This window comes from Miniopterus natalensis, chromosome 1 (genome assembly GCF_054644295.1).
Source record: "Miniopterus natalensis isolate mMinNat1 chromosome 1, mMinNat1.hap1, whole genome shotgun sequence".
Classification (NCBI taxonomy): domain Eukaryota; kingdom Metazoa; phylum Chordata; class Mammalia; order Chiroptera; family Miniopteridae; genus Miniopterus; species Miniopterus natalensis.
The window spans coordinates 193,292,275-193,316,179 of NC_142081.1; the positions used below are offsets into that span (position 1 = coordinate 193,292,275).

General features: G+C 44.4%; 1 protein-coding gene across 1 annotated transcript in view; it reads left to right on the forward strand.

Annotated features, from left to right (window-relative positions):
- The first annotated feature begins 6,509 nt into the window (after positions 1 to 6,509).
- The window catches only part of FAM184B (family with sequence similarity 184 member B), a 62,468-nt gene continuing 45,072 nt past the window's right edge, over positions 6,510 to 23,905 (forward strand). The window contains exon 1 of the mRNA XM_016199757.2: positions 6,510 to 6,777. Coding sequence (XP_016055243.2) covers positions 6,631 to 6,777 — 147 coding nt within the window. The 5' untranslated portion in view covers positions 6,510 to 6,630. The remainder of the gene's footprint in view (positions 6,778 to 23,905) is intronic.

Genomic DNA, 23,905 nt, shown 5'->3' on the forward strand with positions numbered 1-23,905 from the left:
AAGGTTTCCCAAGGTGGGAAAAAACAAGGTTTACATAAAAGGATGTTTCCAGAATGGCATTTAGACTTCTTGGTAGCAACACTGGATGTTAGAAGACTATAAAAGCAAGTCCTTCAAATTTAAGGGGAGAAATTAATTCTGATCTAGAATTCTGTATCCAGACAATCCAGCCAAGTATGGGACTAAAATAAAGGTTAGACTTGCATGGTCTCAAAATTTTACCTTACCATGTACCCTTTCTTAGGAGGCCACTGGAGGATGTGCTTCACCAAAACAAAGGAGTAATCTAAGTAAGAAGGCATGGGATCCTGAAAACATAAGCTCTCACAAAGGAATGCAATGAAGGAAAGTCCCGGGATGACTACTGTGTCAAGTAAGTAGGATGGGGGTTTCAGAAAGTAGGTCTCTAGAAAACTTAGGGAAGATGTAGAAAAGAATGAGACAGATACTGGGAAATTAGGGGACAAGAATAAAATAATTACATAGAAAACTAGGTTAATGATAAAATAAGACAGAAGTACACCACATACACATTTTTGGATGAATGTCACTGTGTCACAAAAGTAAATCTGAAATTTTATTTAAGTGTAATTATTACAGTTTTAGTAGTCAGATATAGTGGTCACATTAAAAATATAGTACAGTTGTATTGTCAGCAAATTGACTGATGATTCGGCATCATACACCACAATTGCAGTAGGTGCTCACCTTCGATAAGATGTGCATTGCAGAAAATTTTTTCAGAAAGTAAATATTATTCAGTAATTTGTTTTGTAAAAGAAACTATGTCCCTTGCTTAGGCAAGTCTCAAAATTTTTTATTTATAGAAATGATACATATTCTACAGCAGTATTTTCAACAACCTTTCATTTAAATTTTACCTTTGTAGGCTCAAAAGCGTAACGAATTATCGACTTCTTTAAAAATAATATTTTGAAATTCCATAGTTTTACATCTTCCATACTATTTTTGCTATCAAGATAGTTATATCCAGTGACAAATCCATAATATATTACTACATAACACTTTAGATTTTTTTCCTATGAGTTATGGTTGAGGTTTTTTCCTATACTTTGTTTATATTACTATTACATATTCTCAGAATAAATTTGACTTAATTGCAAATGATTGTGTGGTGATGTGTTTTTCTTTGTCATCATATCTATTGAGTAAACCATGCCAGACCAATTTGTCCATCTGCCTTTTTTTAAAGTAAGGAATAACATACCTACAGTGAAATACATAAAGTACACTAATCATAAGTGTACGTGATGGTTTTTCACATATGTATACACTCAGATCAAAATGTACACACTCAGATGAAAGAACAAAAAGTTTCTGATTCCCTGGCACCCTTTCGCAGTCTATACCTCCCCCAGAAATATCCACTCTTCTCTTAAATATCAATTAGTTTTGCTTGTTCTAGAATTCATGTGAATGGGATCATGTGTTGCTTCATGCTTAGCTCCTTTCATCAGCATAATATATGTGATTCATTCGGGTGTTTGCATGTATTGGTGGGTCCATTTCTTTATTGCTGTTGACTGTTCCATTGTGTTAACATGTCATAATTCATTTATCCATTCACTTGTTGATGGCATTTGAGTTCTTTCCAATTTTTGCCTATTACACATAAAGCTGCAGTAAGTATTCTTGTACCTGTGTTTTTGGTGGGTATGTGCACTTAACTGATTAGGAAAAAAATTACTAAGCAAAGGCTGAAAGATTACCTTAACAAATTTTTACTAAAGAAATCACCTAAGGCAGCACTTAGACTATCAGCGTGGTAAAGGTGAATTATTCAATACCTGTTGGGACAACTACTTAGCCATCTGGAAAAACATTATGCATACCAGCCTCACTCCATATATCAACATAATTCCAAACTTTAAAAAAATGTAAACATAAAAATGCTAGGAGAAACTAATCTTGGGTGGGGAAGGCCTTTCTAAGCATGATGAAAAGCCAGAAAATATAAAAGTATCAATACATAGATTTGCCTATGTAAAAATTCAAAATATTTATAGAACATTATAAAACTAAAATTACTAACTGGGGAAGATGTTTGCTTTTATATTATAGGCAAAATGCTAAAAACCCCTATGAAGAAAGATCTTGGAATAAGCATTAAAAATTATTAAAGACGACAATTTCGGGGATAAAAACGGGACAGGCTCCAGAGAACTGGAAAATGGGGCAGAAGGCAGGAAGCTTTTCTAGGATAAAGAGTATCTGATTATCTGGGTCACACAGTCAACCTTGTTTGGGGTGAGAAGGAACAAGTAAGTAGTATAGAGCCCAGAGTTGGCTTGGCATTGGACGATTGGCTGGCTGGTTATACTGCGTGTCTGGTCAAGCAGAACATTTTTAGGGACACAGAGTTGTCTAAGTTTCAGTTTGCTGACCTGGCACTCTGGGCAGGAGCAGCTCCACCTTGGGCCTAGAAAGTTATTTCAACAGAAGGAAAAAAAGGCAAGCAAAAGCGATACGCAAAAGGTTTAATTCAATTTGTGGAAAGGTGTTCCAGCAGCCCTACTAGTAAACAAATGGTGTAGGGGAGATATCCTTCACCTATCTGAAGATATTTGAAGATCAGTAGTGGCTGGCTTGGGCAAGGATATGGGAAAACATGCATTTTTGTGCACTATTAATGAGTGTACATTGGAATAACTTCCAGAGAACAGTATAGCAAAATATATCAACATTTAAAATTTTCTTACTCTTTGGAACTGGTTGTTCTAGGATTTATTTCTATGGAAATACTTGCACATCTGTGCAAAGATGCGTGTATGGTATTGTGTAGGAAGTTATCTTCACACAATGATAACCTCCAAATAAACTATCAGGCAGGCTATCCCAGATGTCATAGACAGGAAACTTGACATCTCAAAGTAAAGTGCTCCAGTCACTTGGTTTATTGACTCACTTTTAGGCAGAAGTCAGTTGGAAAGAACAGTGACAGTTAAGACATTTAAGATAGGGTGTCGGGGAGGTGAGAGGCCCACGTTACCTGAGTCCAGTGTTACGCAGTGTCGTGTCCTTTCTGCTGCACCAAACTTCCCTTCTGATAGTGTGGTTATGTGAACCACAGCTAAAGTTGAAAAGGGGGGCTGAGCAGATGGAAGATGCCTGGAGGCAACACATGCTTGCTCTGTCAGGATGTGCAGGGGCAAGTGTGCCTGGGCAGCCACCTCCCGAGGGCCATGTGTTTTCATCTGTGTTTCTGGGGCAGAACATACACGGGCCAGAATGGGTGTCTACAATGACTGGCACTTTAGGGATGACGTAGCTGTCCGCCTGAAGGTGGCATCACTTTTACCTTAAAATTTGTTCTTTCCATCTTTTTCTGTTAGTAACACTCTCGTTCATTCCATCGTCCTCTTTACATAAATTCCATTCTGTCTTTATCATGTGTTACGATATACTGTCTGAACTTAACACATCTTAAGAATTCTTTCTCACATGAGTTTCATGTACCTTTCTTGGTTTTCCTGTTCTTTAAAACAATTGAATATTTTCATAATGCAGCAAACAAATTATAAACATATATAAAGTACTTTGCTTAAAATATAAAAATATAAAAGAATTGTTTATTAGGGCATAGGATAAATATGTTATTGTTGTATATAATGGAATCCTGGTTGTTAAAAATGGGAATGATCTTTATTGGCAAAAGAAAGAAATATGTGCATTTTAGATTGGATGAGTAGGGTTCAGAAACATTTCCAGCACCTCACTTATATTTTAAATAATATACGTATGTAACATTTTCTGGGCTGTACAGAGAAATGCCTGGAAAGATCTTCTCAAAATATTAACAATTTTCTTTGAGTGTGGGATTTGGGGTGATTTTTGCTTGCTTATACTCATTTTTTGCATTATTACAGGTGAGATGGAGGGAGGTTCTACAAGCAGCTTATATTTTTGTAATCTAAAGAAAAAACTAATCAGTTATGGTTTTTAAAAGTTTCCTATGGCCAGCATTTTGCTCCGGGAAGAATAGCCCTTGAAGTCATCTAGACCACAGCCCACCTACTAGCTGTGTCAAATCGGATTCTTGGCCTCCCTTGACTCAGTGTTCTAGTCTGTAGAATGAGGATAATGAGCACCTTAGTGGAGGTAACATGTCCAAAGGGCAGAGCACAGTCCCAGGGTCACCTTAGTGGGCCAATAAAGGCCCTTCCACCCCCATATCTGATAGAGTGCTGACCCCTCTTCTGCCCCTCTATTTCACTCCTGATAGTGTGAGAGGACCTACTCATCAGTGCTGGAAAATCCCAGCAGCTGCAGAAGACTCCTTCCGAGCAGGTCAGCTTGTGGTACCAAGATAACAGTAGCTGCGGTCCAGCAAGACTGGTAAGGGAGTCTGGTTTTCCCAGTGTCTTCCATTATAAAGTCGAAAGTATAATATGACATTTTCTACTGGAAAATACTTTGGCCCCAGAACCTAATAAGATTGTATTTAAGTAACTAAAATTTAGGGTTATACCAGTATTACTAAACTTTAATGTGCTTTTGATCATCTAGAGCAGTGGTTCTCAATCCTGTTCATACCCAACATCCCCCTTTTTATAATATTCATGTTGCTATCTTGAAATTCATAGGTAAGTTTTTAAACTATTGCACACATTTTTAAAATCAATATAATTTCTTAACAGTAACGTAAAGGAGAAAGAAAAGGAAAGTGGTTATAATTAAGCCATATGCATGCATTTCAGCATAGAAATACTCTGGTATGATTAACTGTATGACATTGTAGTACTCAGATGCTTGCTCATGTAGGTAGACTCTCCACAAATGCGGCAGTTGTAATACAGAGGTGTTGGATTGACAACCGAATACCATGTGCCACATGGCCATTGATGATGTTATTTTCCAAAATGGTGAACAGCTTTTGGTAAAGTTCTGGACCAAAAAGGCTAATTTCCCTTTATCGTTTACACACTGGTTGAATTCCTGTAAAATTTAGTATATTAATACCCTACAGAAATTACTCTAAATACACAACTGGAGTAAGTAGAGAGCTTATGTAAAATACGGATTTCTGAACCCCCAACTCCAGAGTTTTGACTCGGAGTCTAGGACAGGGCCCAGCATCCACATCAACCTCCTGGCAGTGGTTCCGATTCAGGCATTGTTTCCTAAGTGAATGGGGGGATGTGTAGTTGTTCTAGAGAGGGAACCTAAAATGGTAAACTAGGAACCAAAAACTCAGGTTGGTCATTCCTTTGTAGTGTAATGTATTGGGGCAAAGATAAGGAATTTAGAATAGGAATGTCTCAGTTTCAGACACAAGTCTGCTACTTGTAATTGCTGGAGTGGTACACATTTCTTGTATCTATTTCCACCCCTATAAAAATGGTTGTGACCTATAGTGTGGAAGGATGGGATTGTGGTTTCTGAGACTGAAGCTTGCTTGCTCTGTCAGGATTATTAAAACTCTTGATATAAGGCATTGTGTAAAATGAAGTATATTGACCATGCTAACTGCTTATTATGATGACACTATTATTCACACTTATGGAAAATCTGAATGGGGTACTGTCAGTTTCCTAAAGGCCCAGAGTAAGCAAGCCACAGAGAAATCAGGCCCACTCACCTCTCCACACACACTCCTAATCCAGGATCATGGGCAAGGGCAACTCGCTTTCCCTGGCTTGGTTTACTTGGACTCAGCTCCGTGTTCCTCCATTCCTTTTTGGCTCCTCCTTTCCCACCAGCCTTTCTACCTTTCTATTTATCTTCTCCGCGCTCCTCCTGCCTCCCGCGTTGTGCATTCCCCTCTGGGTTTCAGTCACCAGCTTCTCCGCTGCCCCTTTGGCTTCCTCCCTTTGTTTGGTAATCCCTGGCAATTCTCCCGCAACGTCTGGGCTCCTCCCCAAGATGGAACTGGGGACTCCCATTTGCAGGCCTTGCGGGGAACCACACTGTGCACCCCGGTCCCCTGCACCTCCTCGTCCCCAACACTTGCTCTCACCTCCCTGCCCCTCTTGGCATCCTGTCCCCCCTCCGCCCTCAGATAGGGCTTCGAGGCTCAAGAGCCGCTGGCTAAGTAAACTGGTAACGGTGCCAGGTTCCTCGTCACCCCGTTCACCCCGCAGCTCATCTTCAGGGGCTCCTCCCGAGACCCAGAGCACCCGCTGCCAGCGGCTGAGGCAGGCTCTTCCTCCTTAGCCAGGGGTGCCCACCGCGGGCGGGGTCCGTCACCACCGAGTCTAGAGCCCAGCGCCACCCACGTGTCCGAGAGTGCCGCGCCCCGCCAGCGCCAACCTCTCCAAGGCCAGTAGCTCCAGGCCGAGTGAGCTCTACACTGCAGGCAAAACCCGCGCGGGCTGGGAGCGGCTCAGATCGCTAGGGGCTCGTGCGGCCCTCCGCGCCTTGCCGCAGGGTGCGGGTGCCCGCCGGGGCGGCGAGCCAGCGAGAGCACCAGGGGAGGGGGAGTGGGCGCGGGTGGCTGGGAGGCGGCCACCGGGCGAGCAGGGACCACGCGGCGGGCGGCGCGGCGGCCGGACTGCAGTGCCACCTCTCGGGAGAAAGCCCACGCGCTCACACGCTGGCGCGCGCGCACGTGCACACCGTGGGCAGCGAGAACACGAGCGAGAGCCCTTGAGCGCTGGACGCGTTTTTGCGATGGCTTCTGCGGTCTCCAGCAAAATTCATGCGCCCGGAACTTGCCGGTGCTCCAAAGCTGATGCCCACGGTGGCTCCTGCTGGAGAATGGATTGCGACCCCGAGATGCACGTGAAAATGTGCAAGAAGATAGCCCAGCTCACCAAGGTAAGGTGAGGCGCTGCGAGCGGGGTAACTGCGCTCCCAGGGCTCCCCCGGCCGGGGAGGGGGCACGGGCGGCCCCGGGGAGGCCCAGGCCGAATCCAGGCTGAAACTTTGTCTCCGAGGCCACCCAGGAAGGGAAGTGGTCCTGAATCTTGGTGACTTGCCCTTCTGGAGGCACCATCCTAAAGCAGCTGAGAGGATCCTTGACAAGGAAACTCCTACACCCTGCGTGCTGAGCAGGTGGTCTGTGCTCCCAGGGTGGGAATGTGACTAGAGTTGAATCAGTGCGTGTGCGTGTGTGTGTGTGTGTGTGTGTGTGTGTGTGTGTGTGTGTGTGTGTGTCTCCCTCCTTTGCCGGCTCTGTTCAAGCGATACTGCGGGAATGTTGCGATTTTATTCATCGCCGTACTTTACAGTCCAGAGGTCAGGTGCGCCCTGTTTAAACACTCGATTTATTTATTCCTTCGTTCAGCAGGTATTTGAGTGGTGTGTTGAGTGCCCGTGGCTTGCGTGGCGCCGTACTAAACCTGGACGGCAGCCCAGGGGACTTACTATCAAACCGGGTGCGGACGTGTGTGGGAGTGTAAATAAGCAAGTGCAGGATTCACCATTTAATTATGGGCTTACAAAGGACCTTGGGAGGTCAGCCAGCCCATCTCCTCACCTCGTCCCAGGGCCCCGATGGAACCTGCAGGGACTGTGGTGTCCTCCTTGTGCAGAGCAGGGAAGACACCACTCTGCCCTTTATTAACCCCCTGTGGCTTCCCAATTAGGAGGTCCTTGCCAAGGTTCCCCTGGTGTATCTTGTGGGTAGATTGAGGACAGCATCCCTCTCTGCCTCCTAAGGCTCCCTGTGCCTGAATTAAGTTGTTTCCCCCAGGGTTTCCTTTTTATCTCATAATCAACTCCAGGTCCAGGTTCTGTCCAGTAGTGTATGGAACACGCTCTCTTCCCTGACTTTTTCTCTCCCACTTTCCCACACCTACTTTTTTTGTAGAATCACAGGCATTTTCCTCCCTATTTTGTCAGAAGGGAGCAAGCACAGAGACCTGGAATTGGACAGTAGCTGCCTTCTCTCCCCCAGCCTCCACTCCCATGTTAACTTCTCCACATTCTTTGCACATAACCCTGTCTCTAAATAGTGATCCCTGTAGTCAAGGATGGAAAAGGGGAGTGGGAATAGTCCCTTGGAGGTCATGGCATGTGCTGCTGGCAAAGGTGTCGATTCAAGGCACTGTAAACAGTATAAGTTATCTTCTCTATATGCAAAGAATCTAACATAATTTTAGAGGAACAAGGTTGAATTGAAAACTAAAAGACACTACTATATAATCAGTTGCTAAATTGGGTACTTCAAATTATGAGTGCTATAGAAGCAAAAACAAAGGATAAGTCATCACGGGTAAGAGCAGTTTGGAGAGATTTTGTGGAAGAGATGAACCTTGAGTTCATTGTGAATTTATGGAGTGCCTACTATGTGCTGGGTATTGATGTCATAAAACTGAGTAAGACAGGACCCCTACCCTTATGGTATGACAGACACATAAACAGGTCACTTCAATATAATGTAATCATTGCACTCATTAATATTTATGGCACACCTACTATGCACCAAGCCCTGAAGATGCAGCAGCGAAGAAAGCAGACATGACCCCTAGCATATAGTAGGTGGCCTGTTGCAAAGTGTGTTTTGCATTAGAAATCACAGTTGATTCTTACTATGTAATGCCCCTTTTACTATATGTCATGCTGATGGTTTAAATTAGACATTTCTGATAATGTTACTGATATCTCACCTTTCTTTTGGCTACTGTTTGTATGTCACATGTTTTTCATTTCTTCATATTTAGTCTTTCTATAAGTTTTGTTTTAGTTGTCTCTCTGATAGGTGAATTTAACCCCTTTGCATTTATTATAATCACTAATATATTTGGACTTATTCTTGCATCATATTTTGTGCTTTTCAGTTAGCACCTTTTTCATTCTTCCTTTCTCTCCCTCTCTGTCTTCTGTTGGATTAATAAAATGTTTTTTCATTTTCCACTGCTGGTTTGAGGGCTTCACTCTTTATGTCTATTCTTCTCAGAACTGTCTTCTTTTTTCAACATACATACTTATATTGTTTTTAACAAAATAATCAAGTAATATTTTTCTTCCTACAAAAGTGCTTTACACGCCTTACCCGTTTAACAGCCCTCCCCTTTGCCATCTTGCCATCATTGCCTGGAGATTTTTACTTTTTTAATTTAAGAATTGTTTTTATAGTCAAGAGTCAGTTAAATTTACTGACATTTCACCAATTCTTGTACTTACTATTTTTTTCTGGAATCCAAAGTCTTCCCTTTGGGTTCGTTTTTCTTCTAGCCTAAGTTCATCATTTAATAGTTCTTTCTGTAGGTGTCTCAGTGGGAGGAGGAATCCTTTGTATATTTAAAAATGTCTTTATTTTGCCCTCACTGTTGGATAATCATTTATCTGGGTATAAAATTCTAGTGAATCGTTACTTTTTCGTAGTACATTGGTGATAGTGCTCCATTGTCTTCTGAAACCAATTGCTGCTGGTAAAAGTTCTACTGCCAGTCTGATTTTCATCCCTTTGTAGACAGTAGGAAAATGTGTAAATAAATTGTGGTATATTTGTATAATGAAATACTACCCAGCATCAAAAAGTATGAACTGATATGCACAACAACAGGATGAATCCCAAAGATGTTATGTTGAGCCAGCGATTTTCAACTGGTGTGCCACAAGAATTTTTAAAACATGCAGTACCTGGCTACTTAGGGGCACTGACCCATTTTCCCTGAGATTGTCAAATAAAAACATAACAATAGCCAACCCAACAATAGCCATCCAGTGTGAATGAATCAAAATAATACCTATTTTTTTGTCAGGTTGGCAAAAAATATAACACATTTTTTGGTGTGCCACAGAATTTTAGTAATTAGCTTATGTGAAAATCGCTGGTCTGTAGTATAACCCTTAAAATAAGAAACTCCTCAATTTATTCACAATACTTTGCACGTGGTAAACAGCTAATATATGTTTAGTGTAGTGAATAAATATCAGTACGCACATTAAATCCACCTGGAGAGCTTTTAAAAACACATCAGTGACCCGACAACTAAACACAATGCCTGATCCTAGACTGGATTCTGTACTGGATGGAAAAATGCTATAAGGAGATCACTGCATCAACTGAGAAACTGTAATATGATAATAGGGAAAATGCAAGTGTTTGTGTAAATGTTAAATGTACTGGCGTTGACAACTACACCTGGGCTATGCAAGAAAATATCTTTATTCTGAGGAAATGCACATTGAAATATGTCTTTTAAGGAAGTATGTCTTACTCTCAAAGCATTTTATTTTATAAATAAAATAGAGAAAATAAAATAGAGAAGGAAAGCCAATGATAAAACAAATGGGACAAAATGTTAAGAGTAGATGAATCTGGATAAAGGGTATGTGGATGTTTATTGTACTATTTTTTTCTGGCATTTTCCCCCTACATTTGAAAATATTTCTAAATAAACACAAAAACAAAAAGTATACAAGGCCCAGGCCCCACCTTAGAAGGAGAGGGGAGAGTGATGGCAGGGATTGCTATTTTTCCAAAAGCCCCTAAAGAGCTCTTATTGTTCACACAGTGTTAAGAACCACTGTTTTAGAACAACTGAAGGTTTACACTATAAAGTGGGCACAGAGGAGTTATTTAGGACAACAGGAGGTTCCAAATCCATCCCCATCTGTTAGCCTCTTAGGAGCTGTCTGGGTTATGAGATCCACTGTCCTGGCAGTGCTTGTGTTCAAGTCAGCTTTGTTTTACTTAATAATGGCCCCAAAGCCATTCACATAATTGTTAAAGCTGTTCTATTTTATTATGTTACTGTTGTTCATCTCTTACTGTGCTAATTTATAAATTAAATGTTATCTCAGTTATGTATGTATAGGAAAAAACATAGTATGTGTATATATATATATATATATATATATATATATATATATATAGGGTTTGGTATTGTCTGCAGTCTCAGGGATTCACAGGAGGTCTTGGAACATAACCATCGCAGATAAGTGGGGACTCCTGTATATGTAAATACTTCCTTTTTTTTGTGGGGAGTTCTGGAGGTCAAAGCCACTGTTTCTGTCACATCCAGATCAAAGGAACCAAACTGTGTGTCGCCGTGTCCCAGAACCTCACCAAGGTCTACTAAGACACACAAGCAGAAACAATGATATTGGATGGGGGTGGGTACGGTTGGGTAGGGAGGTGGTAGGGATGGGGTGGGGGATGTTGTTATGAAGAATGGGCACTGAGTATAAAATTAGAAATATTAAGGAAAAATAATTATACTTTCTACTTGAAGTTATCTTTTAAATGAATTTAAACCTGATTTATTTCCAGAGGGATATTTCTTACTCTTGTTTGTGCTAATACACATAGATTTAATATAAACTGTTAATAAAACTGAAGACACCTGGAGAGCTAATGAACAATTTGAGGGTTAACCTTGGAATGCTCTTCCTCCTGACCCTCACTCACATGGCTGGTATCAGCTAAGAAGCCATCTCTTCAGAGAGGCCTTTTATGACCTTCCAGTCCAAGGGGACCAGCTTTGCTCATCTTGTAATTAGGAAAAATATTTCTTTCTTCCTCTGTGATTAGCTATGAGGTTTCACTAACTAAGGAATGTTAAGTGGGCACCTCGCCCAGGGCCGGGCACATCGTGAACTTGACAGATGTTGGCTGTGCCTTTGCTTCTTGAACTGGAAGGACTTTAAAGGGACAGAACTGCTGCCCAGTTGTCAAAATCAACAGCCTAGAGCAAAGCCAGCCCTTCCCTGGAGTTGGGAGGCCAGGGCAGGGTCCTAAGGCCACAGCAGTAAGGCCTGTTGCTACCCAAGTCCTCAGCAACCGGCTGCCACTTGAGCCCTGTGTTTTCATGGCTTGGAGGTGTGCAAGTTTTATTGCACCCAGTTTCCCTTAGCTGCTTGCAGGAGCTTGTTTGGGGAGATGTGTAAGCAATTCTACACCAGTTTGCCTTAGGATTCTGGATTTGAAAACTGCAGATCTGTCTTAACAAGTCCTCTCTGTTGGAATCGTTTAATTTAACCATATGATTCATGATGCAAAGACGGCTATCTCGCAGAAATCTTTTTGCCATAAACAGCATGAAGAACACCGTAAGTTGAGTGTCTTTAAACACTACCTAAGACGCCGCTACTTTTGCATAACTGTTTGGGTCTCTGCACTCTCCCTCACCTCCACTCTGGCCTTCGTTTATTCCATTCCCCACATAGCAGCGAGAATGATCTTAAAACTGACTCCAGCTGGCCGGTGTGGCTCAGTAGGTTGAGCGTCATCCCATGCACCAGGAGGTTGCTGGTTCGATTCCGAGCGCATGCCTCGGTTGTAGGCTTGATTCCTAGTAGGGGACGTGCAAGAGGCAGCCAATCAGTGTTCCTGTCTCTCCCTCTCCCTTCCTCTCTCTGAAATCAATAAAAACATATTTTTTAAAAAATACCATGTTGCAGCCGCTTTGGCAGTTCCTCAAGCAGTTAAACAGAGAGTTGTTGTACAAACCAGCAATTCCATGCCTAAGTATATGCCCAAGAGAAATTAAAACATATACCTACACAAAACTGCTAACAGTAGTCACAGCAACATTACCCATAATAGCCAAAAAATGGAAATAAACTAAATGTCCATCCATTGAATGGGTAAATAAATGTGGTAGAAAGTACAGTGGGGATAGTGGTTGGGGGATGCAGGGTTTCTTTGTAATGAGAATATTCTAAAGTCAGTTGTAGTGATGGCTGTACAACTCTAAATAAACTGAAACCCGTTGAATCGTACACTTTAAATGGGCAAATTGTATGGTACGGATATCAGAATTATATCTGAATAGGTAAAATTAAAACAAGCAAGCTGAATCTTGTCTTTCCCCTGTTTAAATCCAGTTCTGAAGCAAGTTCCAGTGATTTAACAAATCAGTCCACCTTTGCCCGCCCTTTTCCATGTCCGTCTTAGTCCAGGCCATCTTCCCCTCCGGCCCCAGCCCCTGTTGTGGCCCCTGACAGGCCTTGTGGTCCACCTTTGCCCTCTCACACAGTGACATGAATGACCTTTTAAAATATAAACCAGAGTATCTCATGTTTCCATTTAAAACCACCAATGGCTCCCCATGTCACTTGGAATTGCATTTGTTCACCAAGAATGAATTTGCTGCCATGGTCACTCAGGGTGGCTGCCGTCAGCTTTTCAGTGTCACGTCCTCGCCGCACCAGCCTTCCTTCAGGCCTTCAGGTGTGACAGGCTTGTGCTGCGCCGAGCCTTTGCCTCCGTGGTTCCTCTGCCTGCCTGGCTGTGCCGACTGGCCTGGCTCGGCGTCTCTCCAGACGGGGCCCCCCCTGGCCCTGACGGTGCTGCGGCCCTGCCCGCTCGGAGCTGCCCTCAGCGCCACCTCTCTTTCCATTTTTGCCTCCAGATGTTTATTGCGTTCTCTTCTCCCCAGAGGACGTTCCATGAGGACGGGGTGTCTGCGTGCTCTGCCCTCTCCTGTTCCTCCAGCGGCTGAACCAGAGCCTGCTTAGCGACTGGTGCGAGTTCATTGATAGGCTCGTGAACAGAACGCCCTGGGCCCCCCGTTTCTCCTCCGGTGAAACACCAGACTTCACCCGTGGCGTACACGGTCATCTTGGGGGCAGTAGGGAGGCTCCTTTCTCAAGGCCAGAACTTAGGAAGTGCTAGCATCAAATTCCTGGTTTTCTGAGTGCGGTGGAAAATGACCATGTGACAAATGGGTGGACTTCCCCTGTTCCCTCCTGGGCCAACGTCGGACTTAGTCACTCCAGCCCCTGACCACAGACTCAGGCTGTGACCAAACTTAGTGCTTCCATTTGGTCAGATGCAAATTCCTTCAGGACACTGGTGTTATAAGGAAAAATAAAAATAACTGACCTGTTATACATAGAAAACGCCTATTTTAGAAAAATCAAATATACAGATAGGGAGAAAGAAAAAAATTTTAAAGCATTCCCAAACCTGTGATAACTATAGTCGTGTAATAACTAATAACATTTTTATATATTCTACTATACTGTTTCCCATACAGATAGAGACATAGTTTTAAAATAGACTTACATTGCCCTGGCCAGTTTGGCTCAGTGGTTAGAGCGTCGACCCGTGGACTGAAGGGCCCCAGGTTCGATTCCAGCCAAGGGTACATTCCTTGGTTGCAGGCTCGACCCCGGCCCTGGTCGGGGTACGTGCAGGAGGCAACCAACCGATGTGTCTCTCTCACACTGATGTTTCTCTCTCTCCCTCTCTCTTTTTCCCTTCCCCTCTCTCTGAAAAGCTATGGAAAAAATATTCTCCGGAGAGGATTTAAAAAATTAAATTAAATAGACTTACATTATTCAATACTGTTTTGTTACCCATTTTTTTCTCCCTTCACAATAAATCTTGAACTCACTGAAATAATTTTTAATGGTTGTGTGAATATTGCATAATTTCACTTCATTTATTTAAGTAACATTTACGGAGCACCTATTTTTTTGCCAGGTAGAACCCTTATCTCATGGACCTTACAAGCAAGAGAAGTAGAAAGAATATGAACAAACAGAATAGAAAGCCTCTTGTTCATTGTCATTTGAACATATGAATAATTAAAAATGAAAATCGTAGAAGAAAAAACCTAACACATACAAAACATAATTTATATTTTTAAATGTAAGACGGGGTCAGCAAACTATGGCCAAATCCAGCCCACTGCCCATTTTTTGTATGGCTGTGAGTCAAGAATGATTTTTATAATTATAAATGCTTGAAAAAATATCAAAAAGATTTTGTTACATGTAAAAATTATGTGATTCAAGTGTGAGTTCCGAATCCTTCTAAACCTTTAAAACTTTTCACTTCTGTATTCACACCTAATTTGATACTAGGTTTTTTGCTTTAGTAACTTGCCTTTATTCAGTCTTTCCAAAGCATTCAACCCAGTTTTCAGAAGCACACCACTTACTTTTGACATTCATATATAATCAATGTAGTATGGTGTTAAGTTACCTAGTTACAATAGCAAATACCACTGGCATTAGCAGGTGACGATGAATGTGAGCAGAAGTGTGGTGGTTTTCCAGTACAAGGATGAAGGGTATTAAGTTGTCCACATGTTGATTGAATGGAGACTGGTTAAAAGAGCTTCTACTATTTTTATGCAAAAACTGAATTACCATTTTGATGTGTTACCGAGCAAGAAGTTCGAAAACACTGAACAGTCCGAGGGATCAAGGAAGGTTCCCTGAGACAGGCAGGGACTGTTATTGGTGGACATTTTGATTGATTCCAGTTTTCCATTATTATAATTAATATGGTGATGGGCCTTTTTTTTTTTTTAATCCTTACCCGAGGATATTTTTTCCGTTGCTTTTCAGAGAGGATGGAAGGGAGAGGGAGAGAGAGAGAAACATTGATGTGAGAGAGACACATCTATTGGTTGCCTTCCACACGCACCCCAACCAGGGCGGGGGATCGAGCCTGCAACTGAGGTACATGCCCCTGGCTGGAATCGAACCCAGGACCCTTCAGTCCTCAGGCCGATGCTCTAACCACTGAGCAAAACCAGCTAGGGCATGATAGGTGTTCTTGAGACTTCATCCCTGCACTCTTGCTAGGTTTTTTCCCTTGGGGTAGGTTTCTGTGAGCAGCACTCACTTTTGTTACAGTTAGACTCTTGTAAAAGAACATCTGGAAGATTGGGAGAGCGAGACCTGGAGAGAGGAGTATTCAGCGATCACACAGACAAGATGAACTGAAATCCTGACTTGTGCACTACGAAGCTTGCCATTTTAAAAGGCATTTACTACAACGCTCTTCTCTTGCAATCCAAACACCCGCACAGTTTCGTGGGCGGAACTCTCACAGTTACGGAGACAATGGCATAATTATTTTCAAACTATAGTGACATAATCTTGGGCTCAGGCTGTCAGTTCACATTATGACTGTTTAATGGACCTATTTGAAGTTACTCGCTATATTCTGAGCCTCCAGGGCAAGAGGATGTAGCTGGAAAATGCTCCCAGGTTGCTCAAGGCGTCAGGGAAACAGGCAGCTTTCTCTTTCACAGCTCAGGGTCCAGGGGAGCCAGCAGTGAGCACACCAGCGATTCTCCAGGTCTTGTTCCTGTCTCACGAGGACGCCTTTTTCTTAGCTGTGCAGCCTTCGGCACACAAAGCAGAAAGACCTACTGCCAAACTTTGACGTCACCATCAGAAATAATGCTGTGCCCAGTCTTCTGAGGCAGAATGGGTGTCAAATCTTCCTGAAAAGAGGTGCCCCTGCCTGCGGAATCCTGAACAGCTACCATAATAACCTTACTCCTTGAACTTCAGGCTCTTGTTTTGTTAACCTTGCAAAGCCCAACAGACTGTTCAGTCTTTTACTGCTTTGTGATAATTATACACTTGGCAGGTGCTGTCATCTCTTGATAACTGCTGTGGGAAACCAAAAATGGCCCCCCAAAAGTTATCGAATCCCTGGAACCTCCAAATGCTGCCTTATTTGGGAAAAGGATTGCTCTGCAGATACGATTAAGTATGTTGCAGTGAGATTGTCTTGTGTTATCTGGGTGTGCTTATACTTATAAGAGAAAGGCAGAGGGAGATTTGAGACAGAAGAGAAGACACAGAAGAGGCCAAGGCCATGTGAAGACAGAGGCAGAGACTGGAGTGATGCGGCCACAAGCCATGGAATCTGGAGCCTCCAGAAGCTGGAAGAGGCAAAGAATAGATTCTCCCCCTGAGCCTCAGGGGATGTGGCCTTGCAGGCACCTTGATTTCAAACTTCTGACCTCCAGGACTGAGAATAAAGTTCTGTTGCTTTAAACCACAAGTTTTTGGTGAATTGTTATGACAGCCACAGGCATCAAATAGACTGACTTTCTATCATGATAGCCTCTTGACCGTGACCTAGGGCTTCTTCCTTCTCAGACCCCTGCTGAGGTGCTCTCCTCTGATAACTGTCAGAATCAATTCAGGAGCATATTTAATACAGACTAAAACCAGTGAATTAAAACCTTTGGGTGGAGCTCAGGCAACTGCGCGTTTTAAAAACGACACTGGTGACTGTGACTTTAGCCTAAAACTACTGCAGCAGGCTGGTTATCTCTAGTCTGTGTGATAGTTCCTGGCCTGTTGCCCCCTCTGGGAGCAGAGAGACTTTGCGTTTGTCTTATTTCCTCTACTTTTCTAGAAGTTCTGTAGGCCAATTTTGCTCAAATATTAATATTAATCGCAAATGGCCAGGGCCACCTGCAGCATCTGTCATTCAGCCAATCAAGGGTGAGGCCTGGGCATTTGCATTCTAAACAAGCCCAGGTGATGCTGCAGACTATGGTTTGAGCAAGCCAGATCCGGACTCGCCCTGGCGGGTGTGGTTCCGTGGGTTGGAGCTTCGTCCCATGCACCGAAAGGTCAAGGCTTTGATCTCTGGTTGGGGTGCGTACAGGAGGCAACCAATCAGTGTGTCTCTCGCACATCGATTACAGTTTCCCTCTCTCTTCCTCTCTCTAAAATCAATAAAAACATATCCTTGGGTGAAGATTTAAAAAATTAAAAAGATAATCCAGGCTTGATTTTGTCTTTCTCATTTCTGAACTTCCAACAGCTTGTCTCACAGCGCCTGCTCTCAATGACATCTCAATAATATGAGCTGGGTTACTCTGAGCTGTTAAATCCTTGAGGACAAGGACCTCATCTTATACCTTATTTATATGTCTCTAGCACCTCCATTAGGGCCAGGTCCCAGGGGGTGCCAGTAGGAGACATATTACAGGGCAGGTGCGCCCGCATCTGTAAGGATGCTGACACATTGCTGGGGTGCAGTACACCCCAGGAAGTGCCAAGGATGCTGCCAAAATGGCAGAACCCCCTGAGGAGAGGTTCTCCATGTCTTCAGTGAGCCATTCCCAGTTGGAGGTGGGACTTGGAAGGACCCTGCCGATTAATGAGATGAGCAGTAAAGTGCTTTGTGAAGGAGGGCACCACTGTTGAACCAGAAAGCTTCTGTTTTGCTGGGTTTGGGGCCAGAGCTGAATGGCTCCAGGCAATAAAGAGTGATGTGAAGATAGTGCTGTTTAGGCCACCCCCACCCCCAATGTCCTCCGTGCGTGCTCCTGCTTGGCTCTCATCCACAGATGCTCCTGGCATCCCAATCCCAATGAAATCATCAGCAGAGAGCAAAGCCAGGCCACGACGTGGGGAAACCGAGCAGGCTAACGCTGGTCACCCTGCACACCTGCCCTTGGCCAGTGCCCGTGAAGAAGCCTGAGCGTGATGTGAGGAGACCTGCTGTGGGGAGAGCAATCTGTCTTTAAAAGTTTGTCTGCATTACAGTTTCAGTTAAGCCAGACCATTTCCAAGAAAGTGAAAAAGAACCTGTTTCTGGGTTTCGTTCATTTTCCTGCCAGGGGAGTCTGCCCTTGGAAAGCATGCCCCTCAAACATCTGCCAGTCCTGGCTCTTGCAAGCTCATTAATGGCATTTTCCCAGAGACCCAGAAATAGCAAATTCCATTAAAAGGCTTATCATTAAATACAATACAGTCTTTATGTGGGAGAAAGATGGCCTCTGAATAAAAAGTCCATTAGAGCCATGGGCTAGAAAAATGGGTCAGCTTCCTTGTAAAGGAGAAATTAATACAGCAGGCCAGGGCCAGCAACACTGCCGACATTCATCTCGCAAAGCTTCGCCTCCTCGGGCTGCCAAAGTGCATCTGTCCAGACTTGCTATTCCTGTCCTCAGCCCCTGGAGCAGGGCCCGTTTGTCCTGAGAAAGCCTATCAAATTGTCCGGCGACAGCCCACATAAAAATGAGGGAGGAGATTAGAGCTGAGTCTTGGGTTATGGTTGTGTGTGTGCGTGCGCTCTGAACATAATCGAAACCAGACCACAGGAAAGCAAAAGCTAACAAGTGACTCACTCGCTGACCCCTCTCTCCTTTGGTGGGAGAGAGGTGGCTCATGGCAGAGTCCATGAGCTGCTGTCCCCAGAAAAGAGCTGGTGCAGAGAAGCTCATTTCCAGAGTAGAAGGTGAGTGCTCAGAAGGACCATCCAGCATCCAGTCTCCTCTTTGTGACCTAGGCAAGCTGCAGGGCAGGGCGTAGTGGGCCCTTGGGAGCTGGTTGAGAGTCAGGGAAAGAACCAGCACTGAACCAATGGGAACTGGGGGTAGCGGGGACACAGCGTCTGAGAAGCACAGACGACAGAGGAGTGAAATGGGCTTGTGTCTGCAAAGGGAGAGCTGTTCCGCTGTGGGGGCCAGGGCAGTGAGGGGCTCCTTGATGCAGAATTCAGGATAGTTGGCAGTAGAAGTAGGTGTTCTGGCCCGGCCGGGCGTGGCTCAGCGGTTGAGCATCGACCTAGGACCCAGGAGATTGGGGTTCGATTCCCGGTCAGGGCACATGCCCAGGTTGCAGGGTAGGCAGCCGATCAATGACTCTCTCATCATTGATACTTCTCTCTCTCTCTCCCCTCCTTTCCTCTCAATAAAGATATATTTTTTAAAAAAAGAAGTAGGTGTTCTGTCCAATTTCAGTAAGATCCCCTGCTAGTGGGTTGTGGACAAAGGATCCACCCCCACAGAAGGAGGGAGTCGGCAGAGTGTCAGGTTCATAGCAAACAACATGGAGAACTTAAGGGGCTTGTAAGACATTGGAGGGGGGCTGTCCCGTAGGAAATCCGACGTACGTTTGTGCTAGTTCGGATGTTCAGCAGACATGCACTTGCTCCTATCCCCTCCCATGCCCACAGGCAGAGATCATGCCTCATCCCACTGATGACGAGCTTCTCCCTGAGACTTGCTTTGGTCTTTGGAATGTTAAAGGATGTGAAAGGAGCAGAGGCCTTAACTGTGTTGTGCGGTTTGGTGATCACCTTGAAAAAAGCATGTACTGGGTGGCCACTGCCCCTACAGCCTGGCCCTAAGGGAGCAGACCTGAATCCAGCTCAGGGCCTGGAGCCAAGCCCAGCAGACATGGAACCTGAAACGTAAGGCAGATCTCAGCCCAGTCCAGCCTAGATCAGCTTAATCCCAGTTAACCTACGTGAGAATAAATGCGCCTCGTTGTAAGTTCTTTCAAGTTTAGGAGGTGGTTTGTTACATGGCATTATTGTGGGCAATCCCTCCCTAAGGCAGGAGGGCTAGAACTCAGAAAAGATCTCTAAACTAGAGATTCAGTTTTAGGGTTTCTCAGCTCGTAGAGGATAGTTTGTTTATTTGTTCATTTAGTATAAGCCGACTGTATGCTAGGTATTTCCATTCATTGGTATGGAGGAGATTGTCCAAGATCCTCATGGAAATAGGTCTCTTGGCAACATTCCCAGGGAGAATTTGCAGAGGGAGAAAAGAAAGCTGTCAAAGATGGAACCTTGGGCATTGCTGACCCATGAAAAAGAGCCTTCAGAGAGGTGCCAGGAGACACAAGTGAAGGTGCTGTTTCAAAAACCAAGGGAGAAGAGCCTTCCAGAGGTAGTGTTGACTGGTGGCAGATGGTGCAAAGAGGGAAAGTGGGTTGGGCTCTGAAAAAAATCACTATAATTATAAAAGTCATTGGTGGCCTGGGTGTCATTTGAGTGATGGGCTAGGGTAGGGAGAGCCAGGTGTTGGCATCTGTATTAGCCAGCTCTGGCTGCCATAACAAAATACCACAGACTGAGGACTTCAGCAACAGGACAGTGAACTGATCCCTAAAGAGAATGAGTCCAGTGGAAGCAGGAACCTGGAGCTAGAGGGGACTGAAAACCCAAAGGCAGATGGTGTTGGGGTTCCCACTGTACGTTTAATGGAAGTTCAAGCCACGTTTCCTTTGAATCTCAAGGATAGGATAGGATGCCCAAGCTGACGTCAGACTTGGACTGCCTCTGAGAAAAGTTCGACTGAATTTAAAATGTGTTGTCTTTATAACAGGGTTATAAATTATAAGGTCTGAATTGACCAAAAGAGGCCAATCCACCTTTTGCCCACCTTTTCCCAACTATCTTTTATTCCCATTTGTATTAAGCTTACCTGACTTTTTTACGCCCTTCAATCAGGTAAACTTTCTGAGCAGAAAGGGAAAATGACATCAGGTGCTGAGGTCATGTGCCATATAGAGCACTGTGGCTTGGAGACACTCATCGCATGATCCCCGAGCAGGGGGCACGTGTCACTCAGGCATCGCACCTGCCAAGTGCCATAGAAAGGCCTCCAAGAATCTTATTTATTATCCTTCTGCCTCACCATGGGCGCAGCCTCACTTATGCAATAAAAATGACAGGCCGCTCTCCCCCAGATGCTTCAACAAACTCGAGAGGTCAAAGCCATCTCTACCTCTTGCCTTGGGGAAAAATGCACGTCACATTTCTGAAACACATGCAAAAGCCCAGGCCTGAAAAAAATAGCCATCTAAATTATCTTCACAACAAAAAACAGCTCTTTGGCGAAGGAATGAAGAGGGAAACGTGGGGAAGTGGCTGATGGAAGATGGTATCTGGGCATCCGGACCCCTTCTCAACACAGCAGCCCGAGTGAGCTTTCGAAAATGTGGATCATGCCCGGCTGGGCGTGGCTCAGCGGTTGAGCGTCGACCTGGGATCCAGGCAATCGGGGTTCGATTCCCGGTCAGGGCACATGCCTGGGTTGTGGGCTCGATCAATGACTCTCTCATCATTGATGTTCCTATCTCTCTCTCTCTCTCCTTTCCTCTCTCTGAAATCAATAAAGATATATTTAAAAAACAAACAGATAAAAAAAAAAAACCATGAAAATATGGATCAGATCATGCTGCCCTGCTTAGGGGTCTCTAGGGCTTCCCATCTCACACGGGGTAAAAACCCAAGTTCTTCAATGACCTGTGGGACCTCCATGACCTGGCCCCCCTCTCACCTCTGCTGCACTCCCCATTGCTCACCCTTCCCCAGCCACACTGACCTTGCAGATCCATGAGCACACACACACACACACACACACACACACACACACACACACCCCGCACCTCTAGGACTCTGCTCCTACACCTCTGCCAGGAGTGCTCTCCCTTGGGCACTTCACTGTTCACTCTCACTTTCATCAGACCTTCATTCACACGTTGACTTCTCCATGAAGCCTTCCTTCAGTGCCCTGTAAAATGTTAACTCCACCCCCTAAATATTCCTTCTTTGCTTTGTTCTTTTATTTAGCCTTTATCACTACCTAGCAAATTATTTATTTTACTTATTTAACATGCTGACTGCCTGACTCTCCAGAATGTTAGCTTCATGGCACAAGGATTTGGGGGGGTGTTAAGCGTGCTGGTAGCCCCACGACCGAGAACAGTGCCTGGCATATCGCGGGTTCTTGGTACATATTCTCTAAACGACTGAACAAAAGGGGAATGTGTGTGTAAGGAGAAGCATGTTTCACTTTCTGAGGGTCATTTCTTTCTCCTTACAAGAAACTGGTGGTGGATATATTTGTTAAGAAAAATCATGAGTTGTTTGTTTGTTCCTATTTGCTACAAAGCTCCAGGACATGGCTTTGCAGCTCACTTTGCGTGGAGAATCAACAGTGAAGCCCGCTGCGCTGGAAAGGAAATACATGATATGAAACATAAGCCCCACGAGGCTGTACGTTACAGAGCACCTGGGGGCCTAGAGGTTGGCTCCCGGTGACAGTTATCTTTTATAATATTAAATACAGATAATCCTGAAACCACTCGCTCGCCGATTGTGTGTTATCTCAAGACGTGAAGAGTGTAAACAGCAGCCCAACTGGCTCCTAAAAGCTACAGTGAAAAATTCCTAACTACCCCCCAAATGTTCCCTGAACTACAAATACCTGCATATGCTTTATATATGCAGGCATAATATTCATTTTCTATTGTCTTTGTCATGTGGGCCATTTAATAGATACAGATTTGTATACGATTCATCAGACATTTCTCATGAGCACCTCTTTTGTGCCAAACACCGGGCAAGGTAGAGACACAAAAGTGAGCAAGACAAAATATGGACTTCTTATTACTTCACATCAGGTTTGGCTATGTGTAACAGAAAAACCCAAACTAATGAGAATTGTATTCCTCTCTCACGTAAAAGAGCTGCACAGTTAAAGGGTGAGATGGAGGATTCGTGCTTTTCTATTTCTCTGCTCTGCCATGCCAGCTGCAAGGCTTCATCCTCAAGCTCACCTCATGGTCCAAGATAACTGCTGGAGCTCCGGCCATGGCACCCGCTCTCCACAGTGCTGGAATGAGAGGGGTAAAGAAGGGCATACCACCCTTCCCACTTAATGAGGCCTCCTGGAAGCCCACATAATACTCTTGCTTAGATTTTCTTAAGTAGAACTTAGCCATGTGGCCATAACCAGCTGCAAGAGACTCTGGAAAATTGAATATATTAGCAGGATATCAACTAAAAATTGAGATTCCAGGGGTAGGCGGCGTGTGGAGCAGAATGCCGTCCACTGCTTACCAAGGCCAGGGGAGGACTCCAATTTCATGGAGAAAAGCAAAGATCATAACTATGCCAGCTACCAGACATGAAAGTCCAAACACTTCTACCCACTACTTCTTGGTGTTGGAGTTGCCAAGGAAAACACAGCGCAGTCAAGCACTGGAGAGAACAGCCAATGCTCTAGTCGTATAAAGACAGGAGGGAAAGATCAGCTCCCATATTGTGCGTGGGTCCCTCCTGGCCCACGACTGCTCCAGCAGCCAGCACAGCAATTGTGCAGCAGCAGGAGGATCCCTCCCTCCCTCGTGCAGTTGCAGTCGGAAATACTGACAGCTGGGAGCATGCCTGGGGGCCATCGACACACAGGCTTCAGCAGAACAAATGAGCACACATTGATCTTAAACCTGGGAATGATCTGTACACGAGGAGAAAAGCCCGGCACAGGCTGTGTGGGCCCTTTATCTTCAGGTAAGGAGGTGTTTCAGGCCCAAGGCCCTTCTTCCTGTGGTCCAGCAGGGGTGGAAAGACTGCCTGCATGAGACTGCCTTTCCCAACATGAGTGGTCTCTGCCACAGAACAGGATCTGGTGCCATAAGAGGCTTCAAAGAGGAATGGGTATGTGGGAGCAGAGAAGGAAGTCATCAGTTTACCCCAATCTCT